General features: G+C 39.8%; 1 protein-coding gene across 1 annotated transcript in view; it reads right to left on the bottom strand.

Moving 5' to 3' along the window:
* Positions 1 to 13,267, bottom strand: part of PPP2R2A (protein phosphatase 2 regulatory subunit Balpha) — an 81,676-nt gene extending 68,409 nt beyond the window's left edge. The window contains exons 1-2 of the mRNA XM_019966381.2: positions 12,962 to 13,267; positions 11,043 to 11,117 (exon numbers count right to left, since the gene is read on the bottom strand). Coding sequence (XP_019821940.1) covers positions 11,043 to 11,117; positions 12,962 to 12,968 — 82 coding nt within the window. The 5' untranslated portion in view covers positions 12,969 to 13,267. The remainder of the gene's footprint in view (positions 1 to 11,042; positions 11,118 to 12,961) is intronic.
* Positions 13,268 to 13,690: the final 423 nt, after the last annotated feature.

The raw sequence follows: 13,690 nt of genomic DNA, 5'->3' as shown, positions 1-13,690 counted from the left end.
GGGGAGTTGTTTCAAGGGTCCAGTATCTGTTTTGCAGATGAAAACCAGTTCTGGAAACCTGCTTCACAATAATGTGAATACAGTTGGTACTACTGAACTGTACCTTTAAAAGCGGCCACAAGAGTAAACTCATGGGGTTTTTTACAGTGCAAAATACATAAAAATATCAAGGCACTAAAAGAATACTTAAAGAAGTTTTTCTGCTAGGAAAAAAATAATTCTCCTTTCAAGGAAAGAAAGAAGACTAGAAGCAATCCCTTCTCTACTACCAAGTCTGATAATAATCATTTTTAATGTTGCATCCCTGGGTAAAGACTTTGACAAGAATTATTGATTGCCTACCACAGCTTGTTTTCTTGAAATACAGCCCTCTCAATCTATTAGCCAACAGAAAATATTAAAGATTCCTCTTATGCTATTTTAAAAACACACCTACTTCAGGCCCACAAGACTCTCAGCTTGAGATAAACTGGGCGGGGTGGGGAGCTGAGGGGTGTGTGTGCATGCATGTTTAACACCAAAAAGGCTGTTTCCACTTTCACACAGAGCAGACCTGAAACTCTACAATGGCAAGTTCTAAAAGGTAACATTGTTTCAGAAGTTCAAATAATTTAAAAAACATTCCCACCAATCGGTTTTTAATAGACTAATAAAGAAAATTTAGATTCCTTCTGAATGAAGTATAAACAAGTAATCAAGTAAAAAATCCAATATATTCCTCTAATATTTTTATCCACGGTTAAAGAGACAACAGTTTTTAATTGAAAAAAAAATTAAGATGGGACTACACTAAAGCTGTCAAGTCCAATATCTTAGAAAATTCATCCCTCTAAAATTATATCAGGAGAGTTTAAGTACTAAAAAGATTCCTAAGAATAATCCTCTTAATAGGATTATTAAAAACTATCGTTCTCATATAAAATATCCTTGACTCCTCCAAATTAACCATATAGGCGTATTAGCCACAGACAAATTTTTAGATTAAAGCAGAGGTTCTTAAACAGGGTCACTGGTCCATGAATCCCCTCAAACTGGATAAAAGAGATCATTCAAGGACTTCGGAAAAGAAAATTCCAGTTAATATGTGACCATTCAGAGAGAAAAGCAACATACAGAAACTAAAATTACAAAAGTCTGACCTTGGTACAGTGGCACACTGAAGCATTCAATAATAAATTGCCAAGAATTCCATGTATGTCACAGGCAAAGATCTAGACAACATCTTAGTCAGCTACAGCTAACATTAAAAATGTCCGTATTAGTAAAAAATTAGTTTTTTTTTTTTTTTAATAAACTCAGTGTTTAAACATGGATGGAAAATTAGTAAAGCTAGTTTTAAAAGTCGTACACAGGTTGACAAATTTTTAAAAAGGATAGAAAAATAGCCACAAAAATACTGAAAATACTAAGCAATAAATAGTTGAGACTGCATTCTTAGAATGGAAAACTCAGCAACTATTTAAAAATAGGATTATGCTGCACTTTAAAGCAGAATTTAAAAAACACTGTTCCTTCTCCTTTCCTCTCCCTTAAGAGTTGAGAAATAGTTACCATGCCAATTCTGTGTAGCTCTCAGAAGGGGAGAAGAAAAAAAAAAACACATAAAAACTGCTACATGTTGGGTTCAAAATAAAACACAATGGCAAGGGAACCAACTCATCTCCAATGACCAGGCAGCCAACCCAGAAATGGCAGTAGACTAGGCATTAAGGAATTTTTAATCCTACATTAGTGATAGTGGACCTCATCAGAGATAGTGACAAAACCCCTAAAAAACTTAAGGGGTATTTAATTTGGTACCTAAAGAACAGCAAGGGAGTACGCTGAAACAATCTGAAGTTACAGGAAAGCTTTAAACATTCACACACAAAAGCAGCACTTTATGATTCTTTCTGTTTGTTCACTTATCTTGTTGTTCAGGAGACTCATCTAAAGCAAAGGTACAATGAAATTAACAGACTAAACCCACAGTTGTAAGCTATTCCTGGATAGCAGGATTTCCTTACACTATTAAAATCTGAGGACCCCCAAAGGCCTTTTAAAATATTTATTCATTTAAAAATGTAATAAGCAGCCCTACATGTTAACAAAGAAGTTATAAAAAGAAAAAGACTATCTCCCCTCCCTCCAAAATTAGTGTGAAGAATGCCATTTCAGTTCAGTTCAGTCACTCAGTCGTGTCCAACTCTTTGCAACCCCATGAATCGCAGCACACCAGGCCTCCCTGTCCATCACCAACTCCCGAAGTTCACTCAAAGTCACGTCCATCGAGTCAGTGATGCCATCCAGCCGTATCATCCTCTGTCGTACCATTCTCCTCCTGCCCCCAATCCCTCCCAGCATCAGGGTCTTTTCCAATGAGACAACTCTTCGCATGAGGTGGCCAAAGTATTGGAGTTTCAGCTTTAGCATCAGTCCTTCCAAAGAACACCCAGGACTGATCTGCTTTAGAATGGACTGGTTGGATCTCCTTGCAAGAGTCTCCTTGAAGAGTCTTCTCCAACACCACAGTTCAAAAGCATCAATTCTTTGGCACTCAGCTTTCTTCACAGACCAACTCTCACATCCATACATGACCACTGGAAAAACCACAGCCTTGACTAAACGGACCTTTGTTGGCAAACTAATGTCTCTGCTTTTGAATATGCTGTCTAGGTTGGTCATAACTTTCCTTCCAAGGAGTAAGTGTCTTTTAATTTCATGGCTGCAGTCGCCATCTGCAGTGATTACACTGCTGCAATCTTTTCAATGTCTCACTTAACAAAAGATGCTGAGATTCTCTCAACTCCTTCTGCAGTCAACATACTACACCATGTTGTGTAGGTTAAATATATGAAGAAATCCAGTCGTACTCAGATATGTGGTTGGGAAGGTAGGAAGAGTTTCCAGGTTTTTCAGGTAGTTACAGATATCCCTTTGATACTATTGCAAAACTCAACATGTGACAGTTTCTTACAAGTTTGTGGAATCTGAAACCATTATCAGTTGTCTGTTATATTAAAATCCAGCCTGGGAGTCGAAACTTCTGAGGCCATGTGCTGCAACTACGGAAGCCAGTATGTATTGGAGCACCAGCTCCAGCACCAGCACCAGCACCTGTTGTATTGGAGCACCAGCTCCAATACAGAAGCTACCACAATGAGAAGCCCATGCATCACAACAAGAGTAGCCCCTGCTCACCACAAAAGCCCAAGCAGCAACAAAGACCCAGCAGAGCCAAAATTCAACAAATAAATAAATAAAATTACATACACTGAAAAAACCTACTGCTCTTACACTTCAGCTTATGCACAATTCTTTAACATCACAGGTACTGGCCATTTGTAAAATACTGATTCAGTTATGTAGATCTTCCAAATGTTGACACATTTCATTACACAGTATCAAAAATCACTATCATTAAATATTACTACTGATCTCATCTAAAATTATCTGTAAGTATTCAGAAGTTATCAAGCTCAGGAGATGCACGTTTTCCAACACTTTCTGAGTTTTGCTTGGAAACTTAAATTTTATCAAGAGCAACACACACTGTCCAATGCAATAACAGATTCACTGTTTATTTGAGAAAATGTCTGCCAAATATTCAAGTCTCAACAGTCTGTCAGTACAGGGGGCTTCCCTGTTGGCTCAGATGGTAAAGAATCTGCCTCCAATGCAAGAGACACAGGAGACATGGGTTCAATCCCTGGGCCAGGAAGAGCCCCTGGAGGAGGGCACGGCAATCCACTTGAGTATTCTTGCCTGGAGAATTCTATGGACAGAGGAACCTGGTAGGCTACAGTCCATGGAGTCACAAAGAGTCGGACATGACTGAGCAACTAACACACACATAGCTCTTTCTAGTAAAAATGATGTCCCCCAAAAGCAGCTAGTTAGTTCATCTTGAAACTCAAATAACTGCACTCACTAATGCTTTTCCTCCAACCACTGTATTCTGGTTTACAACACTTCAGGTGTACTTTCCATTTTGCCACACAGAATGTTCAACACGTGTACTCAAGAGTCAAGACTTTCAATAGTAGAGACTTGACAAAATCCATTTTTACTGCTTCATCAAAGACATTAAGTAAAATGTGCATTTTCAAATGGCTGATACATGCAATGAAGATGACTGTGGTGGTACTGTTACCACCCTTTGGTGCCAAGGCCTTAATACAGGCTAAGAAGTCAGCAGATTGACCCACCACTGCTTTTGTATCATTGGCGCAAATGTCAACATAATGAAAAAGGCAAATAATGTCTTAGTATGATTATGAAAATAGTTTTAACTTCAGAGACCTTTAGAAAGAGAGGCTGCCAAACCACACTTCAAAATGGAATAAATGACCACTGTTTTGACAATGCACCAATGTACAAGGACATACATTACATGTTCTAGCTTAAGAATTCCATTAGCAGAAAATTCAGTAAATCTCCAAGTTGGATTCAATTACTTCAAAACAATAATCTGCTAGGCATTATAAATTAACTCTAAACCAGTCACATTCCAACAATCTCAAACACCTTCACCTTAACTAAAAGGAGCTCAAGTTTTTAAGTAAATAAACTTACATTAGGGAAATCTAAAGTTTTGAGGTGAGAATCCTAGCTCCACCACCTGCTTACGGATACAGTTAGTAAATTAACCTTTCCGGCCTGTTTCCTGTCTCTGTGGAAAAACAACAGCATCTACGTATTTCACAGACTACTAACATACATGAAGCACCTACAACGACACGCGGCACATAATTAAGAGATCTGCTTTATGTATGACCAGGCCTTTACTTCTCTTTCCTTCTACTAAGGGAGCAACTTACAAACCTGTGGTTACTCAATTTTAATTTCCATTATCACCCAAGAGAAGGGAAAGAAGTCGACAGTTGCGGGCATTAGCTAAAATATCTATTTACAACCCTTTCGTTTTCCTATTTAACAACATAAGAAGCTTAAAATAAAGTTTACCCTTCTCCCTGCAACTCAACTAAACTGGGCAAATACAGATATATAAACACAAAATATATGGCAATCTTTTTTTTTTTTTTTTTACTGATTTAATAAAATTAATTCTTTGCTTCAATCTCTCATCATTCTGCTTATTCCACAATTTTCAAGAATTTTAAAGTATAGTTCACTAAAAGAGAGTACTGAGAAAAACCTAAGTGTCATTTTTGGTTTATAGGCTGAGACAATCAACACCATTACTTCGTTTTTCCTTTTTTAAACCAATAAAGGAGTACAAAAAAACTCCTTAGTACCTTAGGAGAAAACAAGGATACTGCCTACTACTAGAGAAATACAGTCATCCATGTTGTTTAATGGGCAAAGTGACTACTCTATGCAATGGCACTGCATTAGTACCAGACTTCTGTCAGCAGTAATGCTAGTGTTAAGAGAAAGAAGTTGTCACGTGTGTTACAAAGTGAAAATGTTAAGACCTTCACCCCGAGTCATTAAGTTCTGGAATACAGCCGATGTGCCAATACTCTAAAATTTGCAAAAAACTAGGTTCTACTAGTTTTTTCTACTAACTGACCCTAGTGCGTAAATCTAACACGCATACTACTCTAAGAAACATAGAACACAAATGATGTTAAGTTCTGTGATACTATAGCATTAAACATGCTGAATGGATTTAAAACTGTGAAATTCTGTGATGTCCCAAAGACTGTTTCTTAAATTTTATTTACTTCATTACTTGGGGAGTATTTAGATTCTCCCACTGCAAATTTTTTTCCCAAGAACTAGTCCACAAGTCTAAGTCCAAAAATAAACAGGAAGCAGTGTTGAAAAGACGCAATACATTTGGATCCAAGTTTCACTGGCTCATGTAGGAAAATCATACCCTAAAATAATACCCTATGAAAGAAAGTTTAAGATGGTCAAACTTGGAGATGAGAAAAATTACACTTAATGAAAATAATAAAAATTCATTATTTAATATTCAATATTAAATAGTGAAAATCTGCATCAAAATAATTAAAATAACCATATTGGTTAAATTTCTATTTTTTTTTACTCAAAATTACACACTTCAGATTGCCCACATGTATCTGAATTTTTAACAATCCTATGTTCACAAGTCAAATTTGAACAAATTAACGAATTAGGAGAATTGTCACTGCAAAAAATTATTAGGAAAAATTCCTTACTGTTTCACATTAAAATGATGAACTTTATTTTCAAGTTTGTTGAATCTAGATTTTAAAAACAAAACCAATGGTATTTCTATTACTAAATAATAAGAGCTGGGAAGGAGTCAAGAGATCCACAGCACCAGCCACATGTCAATGTTGGGTGATGAGAGTTCATCACACTATTCCATCCATCTACTTCCTGTAATGTTCAAAATCTCCACAATGAAGTATTTTAAAAACATTTTTTAAAGAACTAGGCAAATTATAAAGGAGGCAATCATTAGCTTCAGAGAAAATAAAGGGATGCACAAAAAGTGAGCAACATCGCAGAGTAGTGTTGGCTCAGGAATGAATTATTTGCATCCTCATGACAATGCAAGCACTGATTTCTAATTTGACCATAACACGTGATGCAGCACTGGGGCAAGGGGACAACCACATCAACAGCTAAATCTTCATCTACCAGGGAAGGAAGTCAATCGGAAATGTTTAAAATCAACGAGAAACAGAAATATCATTTTATTTACCAAACAAAATGTAATTAAGCCCAATGGAATACAGCTAGAAGAGTTCAATATAACTGCCCTTAGGAGAGGGACTAGAGAGGATATGAGACAGAGTGTGGAAGGGACTGTCGTTTTTCATTCAAATCCTTCAGTACAGTATTGGATTTTTTAGAAACCTTTTTTACTGTGAAGTCTACTAAATATAGAAAATTAAAATTAATCAATTATTACGAACATCTGTACAACCATCATTCAGGTCAATTCACCATCCCACTTATACATACATATTCTTTGACTCCACTCATACAGAGTTCAAAAACACACACACCATTTTCCTCACTTTGGCTGGTAAGTTTTTAGTTGCCTTTAAAGACAACTGCCCAGTTTCCTACTCTCCCTTACTCCCCATAAATGTTCAAGTAATAACAAGAGCTAAACCCTTACTATGTGCTAGGTTTCTTTTCTAGGAACATTAGCTTATTTAATCATCAAAACAACATCATAGGACACATTTTACTGTCATCCTCGTTTTACAGAGGGGAAAACAGGTATAAAGAGGCTGAGTTAACTGGCCCAGGACCACACAGCTATCAGGCAACTGGGTAGTATTCCAACCATGCAGCCTAGCACTAGAGTCTGTGCTCAAACTACTATCTCATAAGAGAACAGCTATCAACAAAGGAAAAACTTAAAGCAGAAGATATGATAAAATGTAGTTAAAGCTACCATGAAGGCTAAAATAAAAACTACATGACATGAGACTACGTGAGTGCTAGGGGTTTTAGTGCCGCATCCTTCTCCAAGACAAGCAGCTACATCAAAGGTAAACTACTTGAAGTGCCTGAAGAGCACAGGGCACAGAATAAGCACCCCAACACTGGCTGTAAACATTCTGAAGGGCTTACTTGGACCAAAGGACAATAAGAGAATATGATCAAATGTCAAAATTCTGTCTCAGTTCTGAAATCTGACAGTCGCTCAGTCCTGTCTGACTCTTAGCAACCCCATGGACTATAGTCCTCCAGGCTCCCCTGTCCATGGGATTCTCCAGGGAACAATACTGGAGTGGGTAGCCATTCGCTTCTCCAGGGGAATCTTCGCAACCCAGGGATCGAACCTGAGTCCCCCGCATGGCAGGCAGATTCTTTACCAAATGACCTATCAGGGAAGTCCCCCTGAAATGTTCTGAAATGTACTTAAGGAAAAATCCTGAGCCCTGAGTAACCAAAACCACTGTCTTCTTTTTAAATTAAGGCCCCCAGAGAATCCAACATCTCAACCAACTTAACTTACCAGTAGTAACAACATGAGGCTGTCTCTTTTCTAAGACATCTTTGAGAATTAACAAGATTAGAGGACCAGGAACAACAGAAATCACCTAATCCAGTTCTGTTTTCTAAAGGCTAAGCATACTGGAACCCAGAGTGACATATACTAGCCTGTTACTAGGACAGAAACTCAAGGTCGCCTCACTTCTTCCTATTATATGGCTATATGTGTATCATCAATCCACTTAAAAAGCTGCCAAGTAAAAAGTATGTCTCAATCATCGTATCTTTCATCCATATTTGTCCTCCTTCATAACCCCGTAACAGTACATTTTTATCCCTCCATTCAATAAACACTGAACACCTACCGGTTCCAGGCTTTGTTCTAAGCATAGCAGTTTTTATGTAGAAAGTCCCACATAGAAGACAAAGATACAGCAGTCCTGCACTAAGCTTATAGAGCAACAGTGAAGGATGGGATTAATATCTAAATATTATAGATACCAAGTGCTAAGAAGGACGATTTTAAATATTTCTGGAAACGGGAGATGAGTATAAGGGTTACAGACGTGACGTGAAGGATGAATATGATTCTGATAAGAGAAGAGTGGGAGAAGTGTCAGGCATTCCAAGGGAAGAAGCGCAAAAAAGAAAAACAAAAACAAAACGAAGACCTCAAAATAAGTACAGGGCTTGTCTGAAGAACAGTATCCATTCACCTGGACAGTAAAACATGTTGGCAAAGAACAAAGAAGTAGGAGTCATATTGGTGAGAAGTCTCACCTCACATTCTAGGCTAAAATATCATTCATAATCCTGTGGATACAGTGACCACTACAAATGTCTAAGGAAAATAAACTTGGGCAGCATTTAAGATTAACTTAGAAGCAAAACATTTAACAAGAAGCAAGGAATCATTTAGGAAGTTACAGCAATCCTGATGAGAAATACTGAGAACCTTAACCAAGGTGAAAGTGGGCATGGAAAGAAGATTAAAGCATTACAGAGGTAAAAAGGGCATGCCATGACAGCTGACTGTGTGTAGGAGGAAAAGACAATTTGGAGCCTTTGATGGAAAAGAACTTGGGATGTATCGTTAACAGAAAGCAGGCAAGCCAAAGACTGAGCCAGATGTAATCATTTACAGATCACACTCTGAAGCCAGGGGAAAATGTACTAATCTTTTTTTATTTCAGAAAAATAAACCTTTTCTTAGTAAAATAAACATATCAGACTATAGTATGCAAACTACAGTATGCAAAAATACCCAAATTAAAGCTATGTATTTTGAAAATTGAGTGCTTTTTATACTTACTACATTTGTATGGACACAGGTACTAGAATAAATCATGTTTTTATTAAAATAATACATACCACACTTCGGCATGTTAAAATGCCAAGAGTATACTGTGTGTAAAAGTAACACTTAACAACCTCATATGAAAATTATGTTAATGCATCAGTAGCAAAATGCAGCTGTTAAGTATAAGCAGAAGAAAACTCCTACTGATCCATCATATATGTCACAAACTATCATTTGGTTCAGTTAGGTAAGTTTGAAATCATCAATTTCTTCTCATTAAATAAAATTCATGTGGTCTTTGCCTGTTTAACAAGCAAACTATGAACTCCTTCAGGGCAGGGTTTATATTCTAGACACATTGGATTCCTAGTGTGTTTAGGACCTGCAGATCTCTGATAAAGGGAATAAATGGAAATCAACAAAGGAATGTTTTTCAAGGATCCAGGACTTTCATAACTTGGTGGGTATTACACAACAGCACAGAACTAATGATCCAATATTTGAGTGCCTACTGTTCAACAGGTAATGGAGTTACAAAATGAGTAACACATGACTCCTCCCTTGAACTTAGGATTTCTTTCTCTGGACAAGCTGAATGCCACAGGCTTCACCAGAAAACCTTGATTTGCACTATTTGTATGACCAGCAGTGAGTCTCGACTCCTTTAAGCTTCCAGTTTCTCATCTGCAAAACGGATGAGGATTCGAGAGAAGGAAACGTGAGAGAGCTGTCTCAGAAGTGCCATGGTAGCCAGCTGGCTCCCCCACACGGCTCCACAAACTCTGATCAGGTACTTAATCAAGAATGACACTGACACGAGCAAATCCAAGCATTCAACTGGCTCAACACAAGGCCATCATCCTACCATCACCTGGAAAAACTGTCAGAACAAACGGTACACTGACAGGAGGTCAGAAATAGGACCTTATTATGAGGACAATACAATCTAGAGAATTTATAAATTTTCACTAGACAGACTTTTGAAAAGTACCTATTTTAATTTATCTGAGTTTTAGACAATTCCTACTGTAATTCAAGACACAAAATACTATTAAAATTCATACCTTAATATTTCTGAACAATGACATAATACAACTACTCTAAGAAAAATGTCTCCTCCGTCTAAGACCATCTCAAATGCCATCAAAAATCAAAAATCTTGAAGTTTCAAAAATTGAGAATTCTGAAATATGCTAATAAACAAATCTGGGGGGAAAATAAATACTTAAGAAATTCAACTGATCAAATCCAGTTTCTAAGAATACAGAAGACATGCTCTATATCCATTACACTGTCTTTTCTTATCCACCTAAATTAACCTTTAAAAGACAATTAAAGGCATCATTTGAGCCAGCACTTCTTCACAGAATATGCCAATTTCAACACCACACTCTCAAAGTAGGCAAGTTAAAAAAAAAAAAAAAAAACTAAAAACGCCCCTTAAAAATGAAAGATGCTATCAAGAATATTTCTGAGCTAAATGCTGATGGCATCTATTTCAACTATCTAAAAATACAGTGTATAACCATGAAAATGTATCATCATTTATTGGTACATGAAATTTACACAGCAAAGATATTTTTACCATATGGACCTTAGACTCTTCTTGTGACAGTTTTATATACATCATTATCTAGTGCTCCTTATTTTAATCAGGAAAAAAAAATAAAACACACATAAACAATAAAATATTTTAAGACTATCTTTTAAAACTGTTCTCCCACTGCTTGGACAACAAACATAAAACGTTCTTAAACTATTACAGACTCAGCTGCAAGGAAGCCCTTCAGCAACTGAGATTTTGAAAAGATTCTATATCCAAATTCTGCATTATTAAAAGCTCTCTTACCTTCTGCTACATCATCGTCTACTGCTCCTTTCACCTGAGAAAAACACCACTGAATATCATTCCCTCCTCCAGCTCCTGGAAAAAGAAAACATACCAATTAAAACTGAGTTCTGCTCATGTTTACTCTCGTAAACACAGTGATGGTATCCATGGCTGGCATGAGACTAACCGCCTGGTACTACCCACAGATACAACCACCACCTCAGAGCACTAATTTGGAAAAAGGTTAGTCCCCAATAGTTGGTATTGTGTTCAAAAGAGAGAGATTCCAGGTCTGAAATATTTATTGTCCATGTACTATCATCACCACTGTACATGAGTGCAAAACTTTCCTTCCAGTTTTCCTTCCCCTCAAATACAGTAAAAGCCTCACTTCAAGCAAGACCTACCAGAAAAACGTAAATACCAAAAGTCAGAGTTTTTCTTTAAGGGTACAAAAGCCTGCAGAAGAGTTAATAAGGTTAAGCTACCATAAAACACCGAACGAAGAGAAAACTTCAGGAACATTACTGCCTGGGTGAGGAGCAGTGATTCATATGAACCCTATCACCACAGGCGCACATACAGCAAACACAACCTCACCACCCATTTCTTTGCAGTTCATTACCAGCAAATCACTGGCTCCAGACTGAGAGGAAGAGAAACTGAATTGAATGCTGAAGGGACTGCCACAGGAAGCTTGTTTCCCCTCCCTTTCACCTAATCCCTCAGAAGCCAAAGGACCTTGCAAAGAATTGAATTCTGCTCATTTGTCATCATCTTGTGCAAAACAACTGTAATTTCACATTAATTATTCAACGAGGCCAAAAAGCAACTTATTCACAGCAAATCTTAAGTCGATCCAACGTGTTAACTTTTTTACAGACTTAATGATCTGTCTAAATATTGATGAAAGCACAGAAAACTGGTTTAGTCCCTGAATGTTTCTATGTCACTTTCAAGCACGGAGAGGGAAATGTCCTGGATCTATCAAGAAACTGGATCGGGATCTAGAATTGATTCTATTAGATGAATGAAGATATTCAGCAACATCAAAATGTACAAAAATAATCCTCAAAGCAATTGCCTTTCTCCCCCTTCACCTCCATTCTTCGCTAAATATTCCAACCTGGTTTTCTCTCTGCATCTTTTTCCCCCTCCAAGCTTTTACCTAAATCTCTCTTCCGTTGGCTATTTATATCTCTGAACTCCACAACTATTTTAACTAACTCCATGAAACCCTTTTGGGAAAAGGACATCTGCACAAAAGCCAACATGCAAAACGTAAGTTTAAATTACATTTTCCACGCAACTTGCTGTAGTAGAGGCCTTGCACTCTTTGGATGTAAAGGGTAAGAAACCAAAGGCAGAATGGTTCCAGACCCTCCAAAAAATTCAGGCTTACAGTCTCAAAAATATACGTACCCACAGTGGAAAGAAATACACTATGTCCCCATTGTATTTTAACTTGTAAAGCACTCTTCCTTCTCGGTGCAAAATAGATTTATTCGTAAAAACACCGGAGAAGGCTTGCAGAAGGAAGAAAAATAGGAACTACCGGAAGGAAGAGCCGCAAAAAAGCCCCCCGGGGGGGGCGCGGGTGGGCGGGGGCGGAGGTTTCTCCCGGCTCCCAGGCCGCAGGGACAAATCGGCAGTCGCCCCCACCCCGCCCCACCCACGCCTTACCCCTGGGCTCGCCGGCACACACCCCACCCCCACCCATGCCCAGGCTCCAGCCCTCATTTTAAAAGCCACTGCGATGCCACAGCGACCACTCGCCTCCCCAGAACCCTCCCCACCCCCACCCCACCCGACCAATTCCCTGAAATCCGAGGGGCGCCCCGTGGCTCTCCGATAGGCGCAGGCGGTCGCTAGGGGGTGATGGAGGGAGGAGGAAGGAAGCGGTGCCTTGTCAGTGGAGAGGGTGATTTCTCCTTTACCTGCCATGTTGCGCTGCAAATGGTGACCCTGCTGGGTTCCTCGGGGTCTCCGCTTCCTGAACTCACCCCCCTCACCTGGGGATGGGGGGGTAGAGAGGGCGGATGGCGGCGGATGGCACCTGAGGGGGGAGGGGGCAGGGGTCGGGGGAGAAGGAAGGAGGGGCGGGCAGACCAGCCGGCGGGATGGTGGATTTCACTCAGGGGCTTCCCCACTCTTGCTCTTTCTCCAGCGGCGGCGGCGGCGGCTACGACAGCGACGGCGGCGGCGGCGGCAGGGCAGGCGACTCCACTTTCAAAATGGCGCCGGCTGGCCTGGCCAGTGACGTCACCCGGAGGGCGGAGCCGCCGGGCTGGGCCGGAGGGGCGGGGCGGGGCTGTGGAGGGGAGCGGAGGGGGAGGGGCGGGGGAGCGGCCCGGCGGGCTCCTGGCCCCGCCCCGCCCCGCCCCGCCCCGCCCCGCCCGCTGCGTCCCAGCCGGCCGGGCCCGCGCGTTTCTGGCCCCGGGCTGTAACCCTCCCTGTGCTCGCTTCCGTACCAGTCCGAGGTCCTGCTGCGCTTCGGTGCCCACACCTTCGCGTCAGTGCCTGCACTCTGGGGCAGGCTCAGTGGTCCAGTTAACGTGCTCGCTCGTAAGAGTTGATGGGGTCCTGTGTCTTTTTAGATAATACTCGTACTGTATTGCTACTTAAAATAATGACTATCGGGCAGCCCCGAGACCAATAAAATACAG

The sequence above is a fragment of the Bos indicus genome, chromosome 8 (assembly GCF_029378745.1).
Source record: "Bos indicus isolate NIAB-ARS_2022 breed Sahiwal x Tharparkar chromosome 8, NIAB-ARS_B.indTharparkar_mat_pri_1.0, whole genome shotgun sequence".
NCBI classification, from domain to species: domain Eukaryota; kingdom Metazoa; phylum Chordata; class Mammalia; order Artiodactyla; family Bovidae; genus Bos; species Bos indicus.
The sequence above is the reverse complement of the archived record's forward strand: the minus strand, read 5'-3'. Positions and strand labels throughout refer to the sequence as shown.